The 21,652-nt window shown below is 50.0% G+C and overlaps 1 protein-coding gene across 1 annotated transcript in view; it reads left to right on the forward strand.

Annotated features, from left to right (window-relative positions):
• triob (trio Rho guanine nucleotide exchange factor b) overlaps nucleotides 1–21,140 on the forward strand; it is a 93,411-nt gene extending 72,271 nt beyond the window's left edge. Inside the window, exons 34-49 of the mRNA XM_062537915.1 lie at nucleotides 4,814–5,057; nucleotides 11,044–11,279; nucleotides 11,924–12,094; nucleotides 13,679–13,774; nucleotides 14,138–14,262; nucleotides 14,819–14,885; nucleotides 15,583–15,686; nucleotides 16,224–16,293; nucleotides 16,985–17,074; nucleotides 17,222–17,314; nucleotides 18,076–18,126; nucleotides 18,523–18,600; nucleotides 18,969–19,160; nucleotides 19,854–20,034; nucleotides 20,523–20,693; nucleotides 21,078–21,140. Coding sequence (XP_062393899.1) covers nucleotides 4,814–5,057; nucleotides 11,044–11,279; nucleotides 11,924–12,094; nucleotides 13,679–13,774; nucleotides 14,138–14,262; nucleotides 14,819–14,885; nucleotides 15,583–15,686; nucleotides 16,224–16,293; nucleotides 16,985–17,074; nucleotides 17,222–17,314; nucleotides 18,076–18,126; nucleotides 18,523–18,600; nucleotides 18,969–19,160; nucleotides 19,854–20,034; nucleotides 20,523–20,693; nucleotides 21,078–21,082 — 1,974 coding nt within the window. The 3' untranslated portion in view covers nucleotides 21,083–21,140. The remainder of the gene's footprint in view (nucleotides 1–4,813; nucleotides 5,058–11,043; nucleotides 11,280–11,923; nucleotides 12,095–13,678; nucleotides 13,775–14,137; nucleotides 14,263–14,818; nucleotides 14,886–15,582; nucleotides 15,687–16,223; nucleotides 16,294–16,984; nucleotides 17,075–17,221; nucleotides 17,315–18,075; nucleotides 18,127–18,522; nucleotides 18,601–18,968; nucleotides 19,161–19,853; nucleotides 20,035–20,522; nucleotides 20,694–21,077) is intronic.
• Nucleotides 21,141–21,652: the final 512 nt, after the last annotated feature.

The following is a 21,652-nucleotide window of genomic DNA, read 5'->3' on the forward strand; positions in this document are numbered from 1 at the left end:
TACCATTCTTTCCTGCTATCTTTCACACATATACACACACGCACGCAATCAGCCGTCTCTCACCCTGTGTCACCTTTACCCAAAACTTTCACACAGAGGAAGTGACGCTTGTCCACCTCAGTGTGGTACATCCTGTTTCCAAAAGCCTACAGTAGATCTCTTATCTCTGAACTATTTGTTAGCACAAACCCACGGCTCAGAAGGTGCCACCAAATCAGCAAATAAAGGTTGTGGCATGAGATATTTTTGAGTTTGGGTTTGAGTGATGGTTTCGTTTGCCACGAACATTTGCACAGCACAAACATACAGTAAAAGGAAGTAGTCCTCTGTAGTAGTCCTACCATTCAAATGTTTCAATGTGTCTCTGTTCTGCTACCATTCAGCTCATTTGAAAGGATTACACACACACACACTCCAATATACATTTCAAAGAAAGCATGTTTTGCTGCTGTTTGCGAACTTTGAGCACAGGCCTCAGGCTGATCTGGACCTTCAGCAGGTGTGGTGACAGGTGTGGGGTCAGGTGTAGTGACTTGACTGCTGATTGGTTGTGTGTGTGCCCCAGCGTTAGCGATGAGCTACTTGCTATGAGCACAGATGAACACAGGTGGCTGGCGAGCACTGTCTCAAGCTAAGACTGAATGTGTCGCTGTGGTGGTGGGGGATGTGAACGAGAGTTTTCTTGTGTGTGTAGAGTGTGTGTGTGTGTGTGTGTGTGTGTGTGTGTAAGAGATCTAAGACTGAATGTGTCACTGTGGTGGTGGTGGATGTGAACGAGTGTTTTCTTGTATGTGTAGAGTGTGTGTGTGTGTGTGTGTGTGTGTGTGTAAGAGATCTAAGACTGAATGTGTCGCTGTGGTGGTGGTGGATGTGAACGAGTGTTTTCTTGTGTGTGTGTGTGTGTGTGTGTGTGTGTGTGTGTGTGTAAGAGATTTAAGACTGAATGTATCGCTGTGGTGGTGGTGGATGTGAACGAGTGTTTTCTTGTGTGTGTAGAGTGTGTGTGTGTGTGTGTGTGTGTGTGTGTGTGTGTGTGTGTGTGTAAGAGATCTAAGACTGAATGTATCGCTGTGGTGGTGGTGGATGTGAACGAGAGTTTTCTTGTGTGTGTAGAGTGTGTGTGTGTGTGTGTGTGTGTGTGTGTGTGTGTGTAAGAGATCTAAGACTGAATGTATCGCTGTGGTGGTGGTGGATGTGAACGAGTGTTTTCTTGTGTGTGTAGAGTGGTGTTCCTGTGGTCTTTTTCTGAAGACTGTTTGAGATGGTATCAGATGCATGCATTACTAGTTGTCTAAATGAGTTGGTGGTTCTGTTCGGCACAATCAGTGTCATGAATCTCACTCTGTTTGGCTGATCTGTTAAACCCCAGGCTATGGACAGAAATGTTCCCAGTTGATGTGTGCATGTCTTTGAACAGAAAATGGCCAGAGCCCCATGCTCTGTGTGTGTGTGTGTGTGTGTGTGTGTGTGTAAGAGGTCCTGATTGGCTAGGATTTAAAGGTCCTTAGCAGCACAGATGGGCCTACTCCCACACACTGCTCCTGTCATCTCACCATCACACACACACACACACACACACACACACACACACACACACACACACACATGAACACACACACACACACACACACACACACACACACACACACACACACACACACACACACACACGTACAGTACATGCCCAGAATACACTCATGCACTATTCTTTAACACAGAGATACTGTATATACACACTCACAGTCACAGACATACAGTGCATACTGTATGTTCACACTTGCACACACTTTCAGACACACTTGTCAGTGTCTGTTTGGTCACACTCACACTCGCTTGGTACAGCAGGTTCTTGTGTGTGTGTGTGTGTGTGTGTGTGTGTGTGTGTGTGTTTGTGTGTGTTTGCGTGCATGTGTGTGTAAATGTTGTATGAAGTCCATATGATGTCTTTTGATGGCAATAAAGGCCCCAAGTTTCATGGGCAGCAAGGAACATTTGTTATAGTGTGGGGCTGAAGTCCCACAAGTCCCTCTCTTCTCCTCTCCTCTCCTCTCCTCTCCTCTCCTTTTCTTCCCTCTACTCTCCTCTCCTTTCCTTTCCTCTCCTCTCCTCCTTTCCTCTCCTCTCCTCTCCTCCCCTCTACTGTGGTTCTCTCCTTTCCTCTCCCCTCTCCTCTCCTCTCCTCTCCTCTCCTCCTTGCTTCCCCTCTCCTCCTCTCTCTCTTCTCTTTTCCCCTCTCCTCTCCTCTCCTCTCCTCTCCTCTCCTGTCATCTTCTTATCTCTTCCCCTCTTCTCTTCTCCTCTCTTCTCTTCTCCTCCTGTCATCTTCTTACCTCTTCCCCTCTTTTCTTCTCTTCTCATCTCCTCTCTTCTTCTCTCCTTCTGCTCTTCCTGTCACTCCCCCCACCCTCCCTATTCTGATGTGTCTCATCCTCGCTGCTCTGAGAATCGATGACAGACTGTTGTCGTGGCAATGGATGAGGTGTCAGGCTTTTCTACTGCTGCTCTGCTCTCTGGTCCTCCTCTCATCTTTTATCCTCTTCACTCTGCTCCTCTCCTAGTCTCCTCTCCTCTTCGCTCCTCTCCTCTCCTCTTTTAGTCTCCTCTCCTCTTCGCTCCTCTCTCCTCTCATCTTTTATCCTCTTGTCTCCTCTCCTCTTTGCTCCTCTCCTCTCCTCTTTTAGTCTCCTCTCTCCTCTCCTCTCCTCTCCTCTCCTCTTTTAGTCTCCTCTCTCCTCTCCTCTCCTCTCCTCTCCTCTTTTAGTCTCCTCTCCTCTCCTCTCCTCTCCTCTCCTCTCCTCTCCTCTCCTCTCCTCTCCTCTCTTAGTCTCTCCTCTCCTCTCTTAGTCTCTCCTCTCCTCTCCTCTCCTCTCCTCTCCTCTCCTCTCCTCTTTTAGTCTCCTCTCTCCTCTCCTCTCCTCTCCTCTCCTCTTTTAGTCTCCTCTCTCCTCTCCTCTCCTCTCCTCTCCTCTTTTAGTCTCCTCTCCTCTCCTCTCCTCTTTTAGTCTCCTCTCCTCTCCTCTCCTCTCCTCTCCTCTCCTCTCCTCTCTTAGTCTCTCCTCTCCTCTCTTAGTCTCTCCTCTCCTCTCCTCTCCTCTCCTCTCCTCTCCTCTCCTCTCCTCTCCTCTCCTCTCCTCTCCTCTCCTCTCCTCTCTTAGTCTCTCCTCTCCTCTCCTCTCCTCTCCTCTCCTCTCCTCTCCTCTCTCCTCTCCTCTCCTCTCCTCTCCTCTCCTCTTTTAGTCTCTCCTCTCCTCTCCTCTCCTCTCCTCTCCTCTCCTCTCCTCTCCTCTCCTCTCTCCTCTCCTCTCCTCTCCTCTCCTCTCCTCATGTCTCCTCATGTCTCCTCATGCTGCTAGCTGTTCTCGTGCCTCTAGTCGTCTCCTGCTGTAGCTCTCCTTGTTCTCTCCCACCGCCGGGCCATCTTCAAAGAGTGTGCTTTCTCCGGGCTCCTCGCTGAAGGGAGGACTGGAGTATTGAGTACAGCTCTGCAGCAGAGGACTGGGCTTTCAGTACAGGTCTGCTGTGGTTGACTCTGTCCTCTCTGAGATGGACCTGGGCGTAAGGATTTAGTGCTGTTGTTGGGGTCTTGATGAAAAGTGTCTGTCTGCTGCTGACATGGAACAGAAAGGCTCTGTGGCTCACCTGGTGAACATTCTGACTCTACCACACTACCAATGGGTATGTCCACTTGTCGGTCACTGTTGTCCACTCTGCCAGTGGCTCTGGCCTGGTATGTATTTGTGTGTGTGTGTGTGTGTGTGTGTGTGTGTGTGTGTGTGTGTGTGTGTGTGTGTGTGTGTGTGTGTGTGTGTGTGTGTGTGTGTGTGTGTGTGTGTACCAGGAATATCTGGGGGTTTCTAAGACTGTTGTCCACTCTGCCAGTGGCTCTGGCCTGGTATGTATTTGTGTGTGTGTGTGTGTGTGTGTGTGTGTGTGTGTGTGTGTGTGTGCACCAGAAATATCTGAGGGTTTCCAAGACTGTTGTCCACTCTGCCAGTGGCTCTGGCCTGGTTTCCTCTGGGCAGGTCTGTGCTTTGGTGTTTTCTGAATCAGATTTGTGCTCACAAAACGTGTGTGTGAGTGTGTGTGTGCGTGTGTATGCTTCTGTATGTATTTGGGTGTGTGTGTGTGTGTGTGTGCACCAGGAATATCTGGGGGTTTCCAAGAAACACCTGTCACAGTTGAATCTTCAGGCTTTTGTCCTTTCGTTTATTTATGTTCTCCAACATACTGTATAGCTAAACTGTTGAGCGGGACAGCACATGCATGTACTGTATGTGTATTCATACAGTATGTGCATCTGAGTGTGTGTGTGTGTTCATGTGTTTACCCGTGTGTGTGTGTGCCTATATCGTGTCCCCCGCAGGTGTCGGGCGGCTGTGAGTTGGCGCTGGTGGTGCGAGTGAGTGTGTGTGAGTGTGTGTGTGTGTTCATGTATTTACATGTGTGTGCATATATGGTGTCCCCCGCAGGTGTCGGGCGGCTGTGAGTTGGCGCTGGTGGTGCGAGTGAGTGTGTGTGTGTGTGTGTGTGTGTGTGTGTGTGTGTTCATGTGTTTACGTGTGTGTGTATATACCGTGTCCCCCGCAGGTGTCGGGCGGCTGTGAGTTGGTGCTGGTGGTGCGAGTGAGTGAGTGTGTGAGTGTGTGTGTATGTGTGTTCATGTTCATGTGTTTACCCGTGTGTGTGTATACATGGTGTCCCCCGCAGGTGTCGGGCGGCTGTGAGTTGGCGCTGGTGGTGCGAGTGAGTGTGTGTGTGTGTGTGTATCTTCATGTGTTTACGTGTGTGTGTGTATACACCGTGTCCCCCGCAGGTGTCGGGCGGCTGTGAGTTGGCGCTGGTGGTTCGGGACTTCTCGGCGAGCGGCGGCGGGGAGCTGAGCGTGCGGCGTGGGCAGCGGCTGCAGCTGATGGGCGCCATGCCCGAGCGGCCCGACTGGTGCCGCGTGCGCTGCTCCGAGGGGGGGGGCACACTGGAGGGCCTGGTGCCACGCTGCTCCCTCTACCTGCCCCTCACCCAGTACACCAACGCACCTGAGGACCTGCACAGCAGCAGAGGTACACACACACACACACACACACACACACACGCTGCTCCCTCTACCTGCCCCTCACCCAGTACACCAACGCACCTGAGGACCTGCACAGCAGCAGAGGTACACACACACACACACACACACACACACACACACACACACACACGCTGCTCCCTCTACCTGCCCCTCACCCAGTACACCAACGCACCTGAGGACCTGCACAGCAGCAGAGGTACACACACACACACACACACACACACACACACACACACACACACACACACGCTGCTCCCTCTACCTGCCCCTCACCCAGTACACCAACGCACCTGAGGACCTGCACAGCAGCAGAGGTACACACACACACACACACACACACACACACACACACACACACACACACACACACACACACACACACACACACACACACACACACACGCTGCTCCCTCTACCTGCCCCTCACCCAGTACACCAACGCACCTGAGGACCTGCACAGCAGCAGAGGTACACACACACACACACACACACACACACACACACACACACACACGCTGCTCCCTCTACCTGCCCCTCACCCAATACACCAACGCACCTGAGGACCTGCACAGCAGCAGAGGTACACACACACACACACACACACACACACACACACACACACACACACACACGCTGCTCCCTCTACCTGCCCCTCACCCAGTACACCAACGCACCTGAGGACCTGCACAGCAGCAGAGGTACACACACACACACACACACACACACACACACACACACACACACACACACACACACACACACACACACACACACACACACACACACGCTGCTCCCTCTACCTGCCCCTCACCCAGTACACCAACGCACCTGAGGACCTGCACAGCAGCAGAGGTACACACACACACACACACACACACACACACACACACACACACGCTGCTCCCTCTACCTGCCCCTCACCCAGTACACCAACGCACCTGAGGACCTGCACAGCAGCAGAGGTACACACACACACACACACACACACACACACACACACACACACACACACGCTGCTCCCTCTACCTGCCCCTCACCCAGTACACCAACGCACCTGAGGACCTGCACAGCAGCAGAGGTACACACACACACACACACACACACACACACACACACACACACACACACACACACACACACACACACACTCGCTGCTCCCTCTACCTGCCCCTCACCCAATACACCAACGCACCTGAGGACCTGCACAGCAGCAGAGGTACACACACACACACACACACACACACACACACACACACACACACACACACACACACACACGCTGCTCCCTCTACCTGCCCCTCACCCAGTATACCAACGCACCTGAGGACCTGCACAGCAGCAGAGGTACACACACACACACACACACACACACACACACACACACACACACACACACACACGCTGCTCCCTCTACCTGCCCCTCACCCAGTACACCAACGCACCTGAGGACCTGCACAGCAGCAGAGGTACACACACACACACACACACACACACACACACACACACACACACACACGCTGCTCCCTCTACCTGCCCCTCACCCAGTACACCAACGCACCTGAGGACCTGCACAGCAGCAGAGGTACACACACACACACACACACACACACACACACACACACACACACACACGCTGCTCCCTCTACCTGCCCCTCACCCAGTACACCAACGCACCTGAGGACCTGCACAGCAGCAGAGGTACACACACACACACACACACACACACACACACACACACACACACACACGCTGCTCGCTCTACCTGCCCCTCACCCAGTACACCAACGCACCTGAGGACCTGCACAGCAGCAGAGGTACACACACACACACACACACACACACACACACACACACACACACACACACACACACACACACACACACACGCTGCTCCCTCTACCTGCCCCTCACCCAATACACCAACGCACCTGAGGACCTGCACAGCAGCAGAGGTACACACACACACACACACACACACACACACACACACACACACACACACACACACACACACACACACACACACACACACGCTGCTCCCTCTACCTGCCCCTCACCCAGTATACCAACGCACCTGAGGACCTGCACAGCAGCAGAGGTACACACACACACACACACACACACACACACACACACACACACACACACACACACACACACACACACGCTGCTCCCTCTACCTGCCCCTCACCCAGTACACCAACGCACCTGAGGACCTGCACAGCAGCAGAGGTACACACACACACACACACACACACACACACACACACACACACACACACGCTGCTCCCTCTACCTGCCCCTCACCCAGTACACCAACGCACCTGAGGACCTGCACAGCAGCAGAGGTACACACACACACACACACACACACACACACACACACACACACACACACACACACACACACACACACACTCGCCCACTGTAGTGTGTTGCACAGCAGCAGAACTGAGGCTCATTCTCAGAAAGGGTGGGAGGTGTTGCCCTACCTCTCTCTCTCTCTCTCTCTCTCTCTCTCTCTCTCTCTCTCTCTCTCTCTCTCCCTCACACACCCTCACACACGCACACACACACGCACACACACACACACATACAGTACACACACTGTGCAGTTTGCATGGAGAACCTGGATCAAACAAGCAATCGTGCAGCAAGGCCAACGGTCAGATATTAAGTGAAGGTCAGTTAAGCAAGTAAACACGCTAGGAAGGTCAGCCATTGCATTAATCGGTGAGTGGTCAATGGAGCTGTCAATTGTAACTCATGCACACACACACACACACACACACATACACACACACACACACACACACACACACACACACACACACACACACACACACACACACACACACACACACACACACACATCACCTCAATCAGTTAATCATTGCTGTTGCTATACACTGTTTCAATGCCTTGGCAATGGAACGTTGTTTATGGTTGAAGCACTTGATGTACAGTAATAACTGCATGTAAAGATGAATATGCAGTAGAAGGGAATGTGTCTGCTAGCACTTGGAGTTCTCGTTGTCTGTCATGACTGTGACTGGTGTGTTAGCAGCTAGCTCTGCAGGCTAGCAGAGCTGTTGTCTCTGCTGCAGTGACAGGGTCAGTACAGTCAGCTGTTGCTGCTGTTGCTACGGCGCTGGGCTCCTGCTAAAGTGTTAGCATCCTGCACAGTGCTTGTGTTTGAGGTCTTGCTATGTATGTTCACATTGCTTTGGTTGCTTGGTTAAAGTATGGAAGCCTGCGAGGGACATTAGTAAGCCAGCCAGCTGTTTGTGCTGGAGCAAGTGTGAAATGAATGACTGGGTGACATCTGTGTAGTTAAATGTGAGAGGACTTGCAGATGACAGTAAAGGAGAGATTTGTGCCAGCTCACTCATATTTAACACCAAATGAAGCGTACAGTACCAAGAGTTCAGATGCAATTAAGCATATGAAGAGTTCAGATGCAAAAGCCTCTAAACACCACCTACTGTAGGTGAAAAATGAGATCTCACAACTCTCCACACTTAGTAAACGTTTATCAAATAATGTTGCTGTGCTAGCTGAGCAGAATCCTGAGTGTGGAGTCCTGCTTGGTCTGAAAGTGTCTCAGGGTGCGTTTCATGCAGCGTTTATACGTCCTCCCTCGCTCCTCGATGCCTCGATCCTCACTGATCTACATAAAGATGATGGGGGGGAAACAATGGGATAGTCTATCCAGTGTTAGTTATAGATCAGTGGGAACGCCCCTCGAGGATCGAGGAGGCTTAATGAGAGGCACCCATAGTCTCATCTGTTGTCTGTAGCTGGTGGATGTGACGGTAAGGATCTAAACCTGTAGCACATAAAGGCTGAGAATGATAACAACTTCTGTCATCTCCTCTGCTGTCTGGCTATGAACCCAACTGAGACAGGAAGAAGAACTCTGACAACTCCGAGGGCCTAACGCTTTTGAGCGTTGGGAGAGAGTTCTCTGTGGCTTACATCAGAAGTATAGAGAGGCGTATAGAGACTGGCAGACAGAAAGGCAGAGTGATCAAGACTGACTGAGAAAGATAGAGAAAAAGAGTCTGAGAGGAAAAAAGAGAGAGAGAGAGAAGAAGAAGGAGAGTCTGTGCGACTGAGTAGGAGTATTACAATGGTCTCCCTCTTTAGTTGTGCTGCCAAGTTCTAGCCCATCCCTGCGCTCTGTCTCTCTATCTCCTTCTCTCCCACTCGCACTCTTTCACACTCTCTGTGTCCAACTCTCCATCGTTCACTGCGGCCAGCTGCCATTGCATTGCTGTCGTTTATAAAACCCACTCGGTGGTGGCATCTCTGACATCAGCGCTCCTTGGCATGGCTTTGCGGGCAGCCACCAGCTCTGTCTTCTCATGAGGTCAACTCTCGGACCCTCACAGGGCTGCCGCTACTGGCTCCTGGACTTGGGTGCGTACTGCATGCTAGCCTCCTCTGCTAACGGCTAACGCCTAATTGTGCTCTGGACTTGGGTGCGTACTGCATGCTAGCCTCCTCTGCTAACGGCTAACGCCTAATTTTGCTCTGGTGGTGGTGGTGATGCTACAGTATGTCCAAGGATTGTCTGCTGTTAAACGTTGGTAAGTGCTAAGCATGCAAGCTGTTGTGTCTGTTGTCATAGAAGCATGAGTGTAGCTGTTTACCAATCTGCCTCTGTTGTGGGGACATGTGTCTCTCAGTGGCATGGGTCAGCCTATCTGGCAGGACTTGACACAGGCCATGCAGCTAAATCTCTTGATCTCAATCGCTCTCTTTTTTCCCTGGACAAAGAGTAACTTCATTATCGGAAACTATCAAAGACAACACTTTGTTCTATGGGGATGCTCTTTTGTGTTGATTACATTATTGCATAATTCATATGACACTGTTCTTACACTGTAATGCATTTACAAGTCATGTTGATGTACTGTATGTGACAAGTTAAATGTTGGTATTCATTAGTAATGTCTACATGTAGAAATGGTGTATGTCATAATAATTTGAGTGGTTCACATTAGCAGATCTTGTACTAAGACCTATAAATAGAGATAGAGTAGTGAAATACAGTAGTTGTTTACTGTTTACTGTTACAGTAGTTGTTTACTGTTTACTGTACTATACAGTACCATCTCTCTTTCTTTCTCTCTCTCTCTCTCTCTCTCTCTCTCTGGGACTTGAAAATGTGTGGGTCTTATGCTGTATGGAGTCCAGCAGGCAGCACGCAGGCAGCAACTTATGCAAGATGTTTACATAATGTCTGTAGAGCAGCAGCAAGGCTACTGTATATGAGAGCTGGAGGAAGGCCAGATGGGAGATAAAAATGTAACACCATGTGGAGCCATATAGACAGTAGAGAGAAGGAAGAGATTGTGTAAGTGCAGGGCATGCTCTATACCAAGCTGAGGTCAGTTGGGGTCAGTTGAGTTTGAGTCTGTGATGTTTCTCCAATCTGTAGAGGAAAGAGAGCCAGAGGTGATTCCAGTTGTTTTCATGTTTGTTTGTTTGTTTGCGTGTGTTATTTTTGTATCTGAATGTGTGTGGTATTGGCAGCACAAACCTCAGTCAATTAAAAACACTCATTATTGATTCACTCATTAAAACGATACAGTCAATAAATACAAACATGCAAACTTGTGCTCATAGGGATTGCACAGAAAGAGGAGGTCAGTGTGTGTGTGTGTGTGTGTGTGTGTGTGTGTGTGTGTGTGCATGCGCGTATGGTCTTAATGTGTCCGAGTCTGAGGTGGGACAGGCGATGAGATGTTGTATGTGTTTAGCTTTAGAACTCATATTGAAACACTCTTTCATTGTGAAAGTTCTCATTTTTGAGGGCCCAAACTATCCCTCCAGTCATTTCCACACACAACTTCTCACTTTTGAGAGCCCAAAACTATCCCTTCACTCATATTCTCTCTGTCTCTCTCTCTCTCTCTCTCTCTCTCTCTCTCTCTCTCTCTCTCTCTCTGGTCCTCATTCTCTAGACTCTCTGTCCGTCTCCAGTCCAGACGGTGGAGTTTCGGGGGGTTCCCCAGGCAACCGTCGCTCGGGCTCGTCGCTAAGGAAGTGGCTGAGCAGTCCGGTGCGGCGGCTGAGCAGTGGCCGGGCCGACGCCCACGAGCGCAAGAGCAAGCAGAGGCGCGGACGCGACGGAGCACGCTCACCACGCGACACCGAGCACGTCACCATCACCACGCCTCAGGAGGACAACACCGAGGAGGTGTGTGTGTGTGTGTGTGTGTGTCCATGTGTGTCCAGTGGTGCGCTCTCTCTTTCCCTAACACACTCAGCACATACACCATTTGCTTTCTCGCTCTCTCTCTCTCTCTCTCTCTCTCTCTTGCACACACACACACACACACACACACACACACACACACACACTAACTCTCTGTCTCACTCTTGCCCACACCCTCTCTCACACTCACTGTCTTTGTCTCTTTCTTGTGCACCCCCCCCCCCTCCAAACACACACACACACACACTCACTCACTCTCTGTATCTCTCTCGCTTTCTCTCTTTCGCTCTCTTTTTCCAGCATGTCAGTTCCCATGTTTTAAAAGTTTCAAATAAAGTTTAAAATTCCATCTAGCCCTCAGCACTGTTTCTCTTTCCCATTCTGTTTAATTCTAGCTGTGGGCTTGGAGTGGTTCTCTGCCGCCTTTGTGTGCTCTAGAAACAACTACAGTAAATAGCTTAATAATCTCACTCAGTATTCAAACTCGGAGAAACTTTAGATGGAGTTTTAATGTAGTCATCTCTCTGTCTCTCTCTCTGTTCTCCCTCTATCTCTCTCTCTCTCTCTCTTTCTCTCTCTCTCTCTCTGACGCCCCTTGTGTTCTGTCTGGTCCTGTGTGTGTGTAGAGAGTCCGAGATGAGGTGGTGTGCAGTGGTACTCTGTCCAAGTCGTCGTCGTCGGGGCTGCAGAGCTGTGGGGAGGAGGAAGGAGAGGAGGGCTCGGAGGCTGCCCCTCTACCGCCCCCTATGGCCATACAGCAGCACTGCCTGCTGCAGGAGGACTCACAGGAGGACAAGGTAATGCTCAGTGTGACACACACACACACACACACTCTCCCTGTTTCACTTCCCCCCCACACACACACACACAACACACACACACACACACACACACTCTCCCTGTTTCACTTCCCACTCACACACACATTTTCAAATTTAGCATGCAACACATCCAGTGTTGACCACATGAATGAAATCAACACACTCGTCCCTTGTTCCTCACACTGAGTGCTCGCTCACTGGCGCGGGTGTTTAGTGGACGCGCAGTCCGGCGTGACTTGTGCGGAATCCCAGATGGCCGCTGCACTCTCATGCCGCCCCCACTCTTCTGTTGTGCTCTTTCACCAGTTTTGGGGTTCAGCTGTTTTGCAGGGTGAATGAAATGAATGTCTCTTTGGTTGAATCACTAATTCATTTCTTCTGTCTTGTGTCCCTCTGTCCACTCCTCCTGCTCCTCCTGTCACTGTAGCATTACGTGGACTTCTGTTCCGCGTCCGTGCTGTCCCAGTTTCCATACCTCTCCATCTAGCCTTTCTTCCTCCTCCTCCTCCTCATCCTTCTTCTCACACCTCCTGTTCTCTCTGAGGTCCTCTTCCTCCTGTCTTACTCCCCCTCTCACCCCTCTGTCCTGCCATCACCGATGGCAACCTGTTGTCTTAATCTTCTTAAGTGAACATCTTAGATCAGCTCAGTGTCTCTGTTTGACTCAGTTTCAAACGCTGTCCAAGCCGCCCAGTCCCTTTATTGTACAGTAGATAGCGAAGCCTTGGGAATACATCCCTTATCTGTTTGTTTGTGTGATCACCCCTTTGAGCTGTGTGTGTCCTGCTCATTTCAGACACGCACACACATGCACACACACACACATACGCAGGCACACACATGCTGTTCTCTGCCATGTGTGATGCTACTGTACATCTTCTCTCATACGTCCTTCCCCACTGGACCCCTGTCCTGACCCCTATGACCCTTGACCCCATGACCTCTGACCTCTGCCCCCTGCCCTGTCCGTCGTTAGTTTGTAGTCACCCCTGCCCAGTGCCCACCCCTTCTCTTATTGGCTGCTGCATCCTGAGGCCACGCCCCCCCATATGTAACCCTAGGAGATGAGGAGCTTGTGACAGAACCACACTGGTGAGCAGCACAGCACAGCACAGCACAGCACCTCTCTTATCAGACCCACCAATCCGGGCCGGATCTGAGCCGGATCCGGCCCGCCTCTGGGTCGGGTCACAGGCAGATCTGGCCCAGTGTTAGCTGCTTACCTAAGGTGACATAACCAAACTGTGTTTGTGGTTGATGTGGTGAATGTAAACATTAGAAACAAGGTGACTAGAGATAGTCATGTCTTCATGGTGAATGTGGGAAAAACTGACTTCCTGTCAGTCTATAAGACGTTTTAAAACACACTTTAGGATCAAAGTGTGTGTGTGTGTGTGTGTGTGTGTGTGTGTGTGCATGTCGTACAGTGTGTGCCATAGAAGTCAGTTTTCGTCTGTTAGCAGCTTATGCCCCCCTTTTATAGCAAATTGACTGTGCATCTCTCTCTCTCTCTCTCTCTCTCTCTCTCTCTCTCTCTCTATTGCTCATCTCAATCCAAAGGTCCCTCCGCGTCCAGCCACCAGGCTCACTAACCCAGACCCCCCGACTGCAGAGGAGCTCGTCAGCGCCATCCAGGAACTGGTGAAGAGCAGGATGGTGAGACACACGCACACACACACACACACACACACACACACACACACACACACACACACACATACACACACACATACACACACACACACACACACACACACACACACACACACACACACATACACACACACACACACACACTCACACTCACACACATACATATACACACATACATATACACACACACACACACACACACACACACACATACACAAGCTCCTCTGTGCTCTGTAGGTATAATTAGCAGTTGCACTGTTAGCAGCTCCTCATGACCCCCTTTACCCATTTTCTCCTGCCCTATTTCTGTGTGTGTGTGTGTGTGTGTGTGTGTGTGTGTGTGTGTGTGTGTGTGTGTGTGTGTAGGCTCTGGATGAGCAAGTTGATGGCCATAACCCTTCCTGTTACCCTGGCAACCACTCCCTCCTCTCCTCCTCTCCCCCCATCCCAGCAACGGACGAACGCAAGACAGCCTTCCTGAAGAGACGACAGTATGATCTCTCCCCTTTTGCCCTCTCTCTCTCTCTCTCTATCCATCCTCTGAATGATGACCTGTGACACACTCTCTCTCTCACTCTATCTCTCTCTCTATTTCGCTCTCTCTCCCTCTCTCGCCCTCTCCCCATCTCTCTCTCTCTCACCCTCTCTCTCCCTCTCTCCCTCTCTCTCTCCTTTTCCATCTCTCTCACTCTCTCCCTATCTCCCCTCTCTCCCTCCCTCTCTCATAGTAGTTAGTGTGTGATGGTGATGAGATGTCAGCAACACCTCTCCTTGACACTCTGTATCAGCTGTAGCCCACAAACACATATCTCAGCATGTGGCTTGGCGTGATATACACCCATGCATTCTGGCACGCTCGCACACACACACACACACACACGCACACACACACACACTTGGCACACCCATGGTACATCGTGCATATTGTAACTGTGATCACTGAGTGTTGTTCACACTTCAATGTCTTCCTTCCTTCTTTCTCTTTGACTTTTTTCTTTCTCCCTTCATCAATCTTTCTCTCTCTCTCTCTCTCTCTCTCTCTCTCAGTTTTGTGCTCCTGGAGCTGGTGGAGACAGAGAGAGACTATGTGAGGGACCTCAGCTCAGTGGTGGAGGTACGCAACACAACATACACAACCACTACCTCACAGTCACACGTCAGCAGTTACAGTCTCACATATGCAGATAATTAATCCTATGTTCAGAAGTTCAGAGAACGGTTCTTCAGTTCACATATGCAGATAACTGCTCTTGCCTCCTAATGTTCAGAACCTTGTTCTTGTGTTCACAAGTGCACATAATTGGTCCTATGTTCTGATGTTCAGATAACTGTTGCTATGTCCTGATGTTCTGAGCCTTGTTCTTATGTTCAGATAAAGTGCAGATAATTGGTTCTATGTTCTGATGTTTAGATAGCAGATCTATGCAGAAGACTGGTCTGATGTTGTTTTGTTCAGATAACGTATCTTTCAGAAAGCTCAGTGGTGGAGCACTTAAATGCTGCCAGCTCATGTTAAACCCATCTCATACTGCCCTGAAATCTGTTGTGATGTTTTCGACTGCGCCAAGCGCTGTTGTGACATTTGCTTTCGTGCTTAACATAGCTGTGATGTTTCTATGTGGTGGCAGTTTACCACTTCACATGCGGTTTGAGGCCACTGTGACCATTTTTAAAGTGTGAACTACAAACTGGCAAAGACGTTTCCGAGAACAAAGTCAAGTGGTGGAGAGGGCCAGCAATAACTGCCCTTGGCCTGGCGCTGGTGCTAACTGTGTCATCGCTAACCGTCTCCATGGTAACCCTGTCTCCAGGGCTACATGAGGAAGATGAATGAGGATGGAGTACCTGACGACATGAAGGGCAAGGACAAAATCATCTTCGGGAACATCCACCAGATCTTCGACTGGCACAAAGAGTAAGAGTTCGCAACAACACTTGACACTATTGAATGGGTTCTTCCCTAACAGGAGTGACATGAACCTGGACTGGACAATAGCCATAACTATCTTTATAAACATACAGCCACATACAGCTACTCCAAATACAATTCAACTACCTACGTATCTGCCTGTCTATAATTCCAGAGCCTGAGGGCAGATTTAGTGTGGACTTAGACCAGGTTTCCTCCAGGGTCTGCTGCCTGCCACAAGAACTCACTGTTATGTTTATATTAGCTTAGAGGAGGGGGAGCAGTGTTAATGTTGTGGACATCACCTGAAGTTTTAGAGTGCTGCCCTGGCCGCAGCAATAGATGTGTGTTGTTGCTTGTGTCTGCTGCTTACGGGGTCTCTGTGTCCCAGGTACTTCCTGGCTGGCCGCAGCAATAGATGTGTGTTGTTGCTTGTGTCTGCTGCTCACGGGGTCTCTGTGTCCCAGGTACTTCCTGGCTGGCCGCAGCAATAGATGTGTGTTGTTGCTTGTGTCTGCTGCTCACGGGGTCTCTGTGTCCCAGGTACTTCCTGGCTGAGCTGGAGCGGTGCCTTGAGAACCCTGACAGACTGGCAACCCTTTTCATCAAACAGGTACGCCACCTGTAACCGCACCCAGACATTATATCATACCTCTCAGAGTGTGTGTGTGTGTGTGTGTGTGTGTGTGTGTGTGTGTGTGTGTGTGTGTGTGTGTGTGTGTGTGTGTGTGTACATGTGTGTGTGTGTGTGTGTGTGTGTGTGTGCACCTGCATGCGTGTGTGTGTGTGTGTGTGTGTGTGTGCGTGTGTGTGTGTGTACATGTGTGCACCTGCATGCGTGTGTGTGTGTGTGTGTGTGTGTGTGTGTGTGTGTGTACGTGTGTGTGTCCACCTGCATGCATGTGTGTGTGTGTGTGTGTGTGTGTCCGTGACGTGTGTGCACCTGCATGCGTGTGTGTGTGTATGAGTGTGCGCTCAGTAGTACTACAACTCACCAGCCATGACATTTCCATCACTGAGAGGAGATTATAGCTAGCTGTTGTGGTCACTGTGGTCAACTAGACTGTGAAATGGCATAAACTGTATATGTATATCTGTTTATATAGCAATTATAAATTACAAATACTCAGAAGCGGTGACAACTGCTTCAATCTTCACCAGATTACAACTGATCACTATCGGCATAGTGCTCTTATGTGGCACTTCTAAGGCAGTTATCATGTATGCTTTGGCTTTCCCTGACTCAAACGATGTGTGAATGGGCTCTCTGTTGACTGGCCTCACACACTCTTTGATCCGTACAGGAGAGGCGACTTCAGATGTACGTGGTCTACTGCCAGAACAAGCCCAAATCAGAGCACATCGTGTCCGAATACATAGACACCTACTTTGAGGTGAGGCATAGTTCACCACTGATTTATTTAGTTCATATGGCATGCTTTGTCAACATTTTATGTAGTCTATGCTCATACTGTATATTGTATTGTGTGTGTGTGTGTGTGTGTGTGTGTGTGTGTGTGTATAAATTGCATGTCTCTCAGAGCTTGCGGCAGTTGCTGGGTCATAGGCTTCGCGTTACAGACCTCCTGATCAAGCCTGTTCAGCGCATTATGAAGTACCAGCTCCTACTCAAGGTGAGCTTCCTACCTGCTCAAGGTGACCTTTCTACCTGCTCAAGGTGACCTTTCTACCTGTCCCAGGTGAGCCAGCTGTTTAGCTGCACCTTTTGTCAGAGTAAGCATCTCACCTGTGCCGCCAAGTGCTTCACCTACACTAAGCAATAACGAGAGAGGGAGAGGGAGGAAGGGAGAGAGAGAGAGGGAGGGAGAGAGAGAGAGAGTAAACACTTTGGTCAATCCACATTGTTAGTGCTGACTCAAACGTCACAAGTTACGAGCGTTCTTCTCTCCCATTCGGCCGTCTCCCATATGCTTACACAGGGATTAAAGCAAAGACCATGTTTATGCCTTCAGTAATCATCAGTGTAAAGTACAATTATATATTAACTATACAACATATAATTACATACTGTATAATTACATACCTGTAATTACTCAACTATTAACCAAGGTTATACAAGGTTAATCCACAGGGTGGGCTATTATACAGGAATGCATTTTTTCCCCTTCTTTTCACACAATGCGACTATTACATGGGAAATAACTGTATTTCATTTAATATATATATATAATTGAATACTATCACATCTTGAGCAAAACGAACTACAGCTGAAGAGTAACTGAAGATCAACTGAACTCTGGCCCAGGGTCTGAGGACCTTAAGACCGTGCGTCCATGGAACTCCCATTTACCTGCTGCAGGTGTAGTTTCTGTCCACTCAGTGATCTTCCCTCTCTCCTTCCTCTCCTCCTCTCCTCTTCCTCCTCCTCATCCAGGACTTCCTGAAGTTCTCTCAGCGTGCTGGTCTGGACTGCTCTGAGCTGGAGGTAAGACCCCCGAGCCAGATACACACACACACACGCGCACACGCACACACACACACACACACACACACACGCACGCACACACACACACACACACACACACACACACACACACACACACACACACACACACACACACACACACACACACACACACACACACATACCATACATACACGCACACATGTACATTTCTGAGTAATGCATTCTCTTTGCACATCAATCACACTCACTAATATGAGCATTGAACTTATACACATACACATAATTGTACACAGTACATACAGTCAACAGACACGGAAGAATAGAAAAGACGATGGCCTCCTGCATGATTCAGTGAGATTGCTGATGAACCTCTGTCCCCTCTGAAGGTGTGTACTGCGTGTGTGTGTGTTGCAGAAAGCCGTGGAGGTCATGTGTATCGTCCCCAAGCGATGTAACGACATGATGAATGTAGGACGCCTGCAGGGCTTTGAAGTAAGCAGGCTCTGTGTTCGCACACTTCAAGTGTATACTGTATTTTAAGCCATACAATGTGCACTGATACACTGACACAGGATTAACCATTATGTGTCTGTGTGTGTGTGTGTGTGTGTGTGTGTGTGTGTGTGTGGATACATACATTTGTGTACGTGTGTGTGTGTGTGTGCGTGTGTGTGGATACGTACATTTGTGTACATACGTGCGTGTGTGTGCGTGTGTGTGCGTGTGTGTGCGTGTGTGTGTGTGTGTGTGTGTGTGTGTGTGTGTGTATGTGTGTGTGTGTGTGTGTGTGTGTGTGTGTGTGCGTGTGTGTGCGTGTGTGTGCGTGTGTGTGCGCGTGTGTGTGTGTGTGTGTTCTCTAGGGTAAGATCATAGCTCAAGGCCAGTTGCTGCTGCAGGACAGCTTCCAGGTGTGTCAGGCGGAGACGGGTCCTCTGTCGCGCATGAAGGAGCGCCGCGTCTTCCTCTTCGAGCAGATCATCATCTTCAGCGAGCCCCTGGACCGCAGGAAAGGCTTCTCCACGCCCGCCTACCTCTTCAAGAACAGCATCAAGGTACACACACACACACACACCCCCTCAAAACCAGCATCATGGTGCACACACACACACTCAAAAACAGCATCAAGGTACACACACACACCCTCAAAAACAGCATTATGGAACAAAAATGTGCAAACAAACAAAATAGCAGACATTTATTCATTTAGCAAATGCTTTTATTCAAAGCGACTTACACAAGGAGAATGACTTTCAAGCTACAGAGCAGGGGAGACCTCAGCTAGGAAGGCTTTACCTACAGTAGGAATTGCCACTACTGTACATCAGCATTAAAGTCCACGCAACTTTTAAAAAGCAACACGTCTCCAAGCTACTGTACTCCAGACTCACCACACATTCAAGGACAGAAATGTACTTGAGAATTGTAGTGTTGTCTTCCTGTAACTGTACTGAAAGTGGAAGAGCACGATGCTAGCTATTCAGAGATCACGTGTTAGATGCCCTGAGTGCACATACTGTACAGTATAACAATGCAAATGGATATCTGATGCTGTACTCTACTGCAGGGGGCTAAAATGATCTGATGAATGAAGAATTAGGCGGATAAAATATGAATGTGAATATGAGAAAAAGAACTCATGGGGAAAGCCCTAGAATTGCTTTCCAACAATGATGCAGACGATATTGCATGACAGTAGCTACCATAGGTGAGACGAGGTCATGATGACATTTGTGTTCCTAATCCAGGTGAGTGGGTTGCGCCTGGAGGAGGCGGTGAACTCTGACCCCGGTAGACTGGTGCTGACCTCCCAGACACCAGGGGGCAGTGTGGAGCGCTTCACTCTCCAGGCGCTGAGTCCTGCTGTTGGACGAGCCTGGCGCCATCAGATCAACCTAATTCTGGAGAACCAGCGCAACTTCCTCAATGGTAAAGCCTCTCTGTGTGTGTGTGTGTGTGTGTTACCGTTACAGTGGATGTTGTTAGGCTACATACATTACAGTAAATACTCATTGTACTACTACAGCCATGCTGTTTAACATGTAAAAAATGATGTAAAACGTGATGATGCTTTTGTCTCTTTCCTCCTTTTTCTGTCTATTAATTCAACCTCTCTGTGGCTTTAGAAGTTGATTTGAATGTCCCCTTGGGGATCAATAAAGTATCTATCTATATATCTATCAGCAGCTATAAAATACCTTTATTCTGCTGTAACGTTTTCTCTCTCTCTCTCTCTCTCTCTCTGTCTCTCCTCTCTTCCTCTCTCACTCTTTTTCTTCCTCTCTCCTCTCTTCCTCTCTCTCCCTCTCTCTCTCTCTCTTCCTCTCTCTCCCTCTCCCTCTCTCCCTCTCTCTCTCTCTCTCTCTCTCTCTCTCTCTCTCCCTCTCTCTTCCTCTTCCTCCCATCCCCCACCCCAGCGTTGACCTCTCCTATTGAGTACCAGAGGGGTCACCTGGGAGGGAGCAGCCCTGGTGCGTCCAGCAGCAGTAGCAGCAGTGGTGGAGGGGGGGCCACGCGATCCCGGCCCCCCCAGCATCCTCAGCACCCCCATCAGCCCCGCTCCCCGGCCCTGGGCAAGCGCCCCCCAGGTAACCTGACTCCACATGCTGGCTCCCGAGGCCTACTCTAGCCCCAGGCTGCAGACGAGGCCTTCATGGCATCCTGTATATCAAACTCACACACAGCCATGCCAAATTCATGACACACACACACACACACACACACAGTCTCTCACACACACACACACACACACTAAACACAAACACACACCCACACACACACACACACTAAACACAAACACAGGACCTCAACGCTCTCCTCTCCCCCCAGGCTTGGCTAGTTTGTTGAGCTCCATCTTCTGCAGTAGAGTTACAGGATTGCGAGCTGATTGACCATGTCATCTAACCCTGACCCTCTCTCTCCGCCCCCCCGCCCCCACCCCCTGTACTCACGTCTCCTCCCTCTTCCCCCAGACTGACAGCAGCAGTGGCCTCTCCAGCTTCTCTCAGCCTATCAGGACCCCTTGGCCATACACGTGCAGGAGGAGGAGGAGGAGGAGGAGGAGGAGGTGGAGGAAGAGGAGGTGCAGATGGCTGAAGTCGCTGGAGTGAGCTACTGCCGGCCCCCAACAGCATGCAGCAGTGTTGGAGCCCTCCATCACCCACCCAGAGCCCAACCCACAGCCTGTACCCCCATACGGACCAGCTGACCCAGGACAGGATCTGGTTCCGGTTCCCCCGACGGGCGCGATCTGGACCGGGTCAGAACCAGGTCATTTCCAGTGGCAGCTGACGTCTAGGTTCCTCCTGCATCCCGGGGTCTAGAACCCGGCCGTCCCGTCACCGATCACCCGGTTCTCAGCAGAACACAACCCCTGGCACATTGCATTCAACACCTACCTCTCACCATCCAACGCTTAACGTGCGACACCCGACAACCATGCAATATTCACATTCAGCGTCCAGTACCTTACACACACACACACACACTAGCCACAGCTCAGCGTCCAGTACCTTACTCACACACACTAGCCACAGCTCAGCGTCCA

Source organism: Sardina pilchardus, chromosome 6 (genome assembly GCF_963854185.1).
Source record: "Sardina pilchardus chromosome 6, fSarPil1.1, whole genome shotgun sequence".
Taxonomy (NCBI): Eukaryota; Metazoa; Chordata; class Actinopteri; order Clupeiformes; family Clupeidae; genus Sardina; species Sardina pilchardus.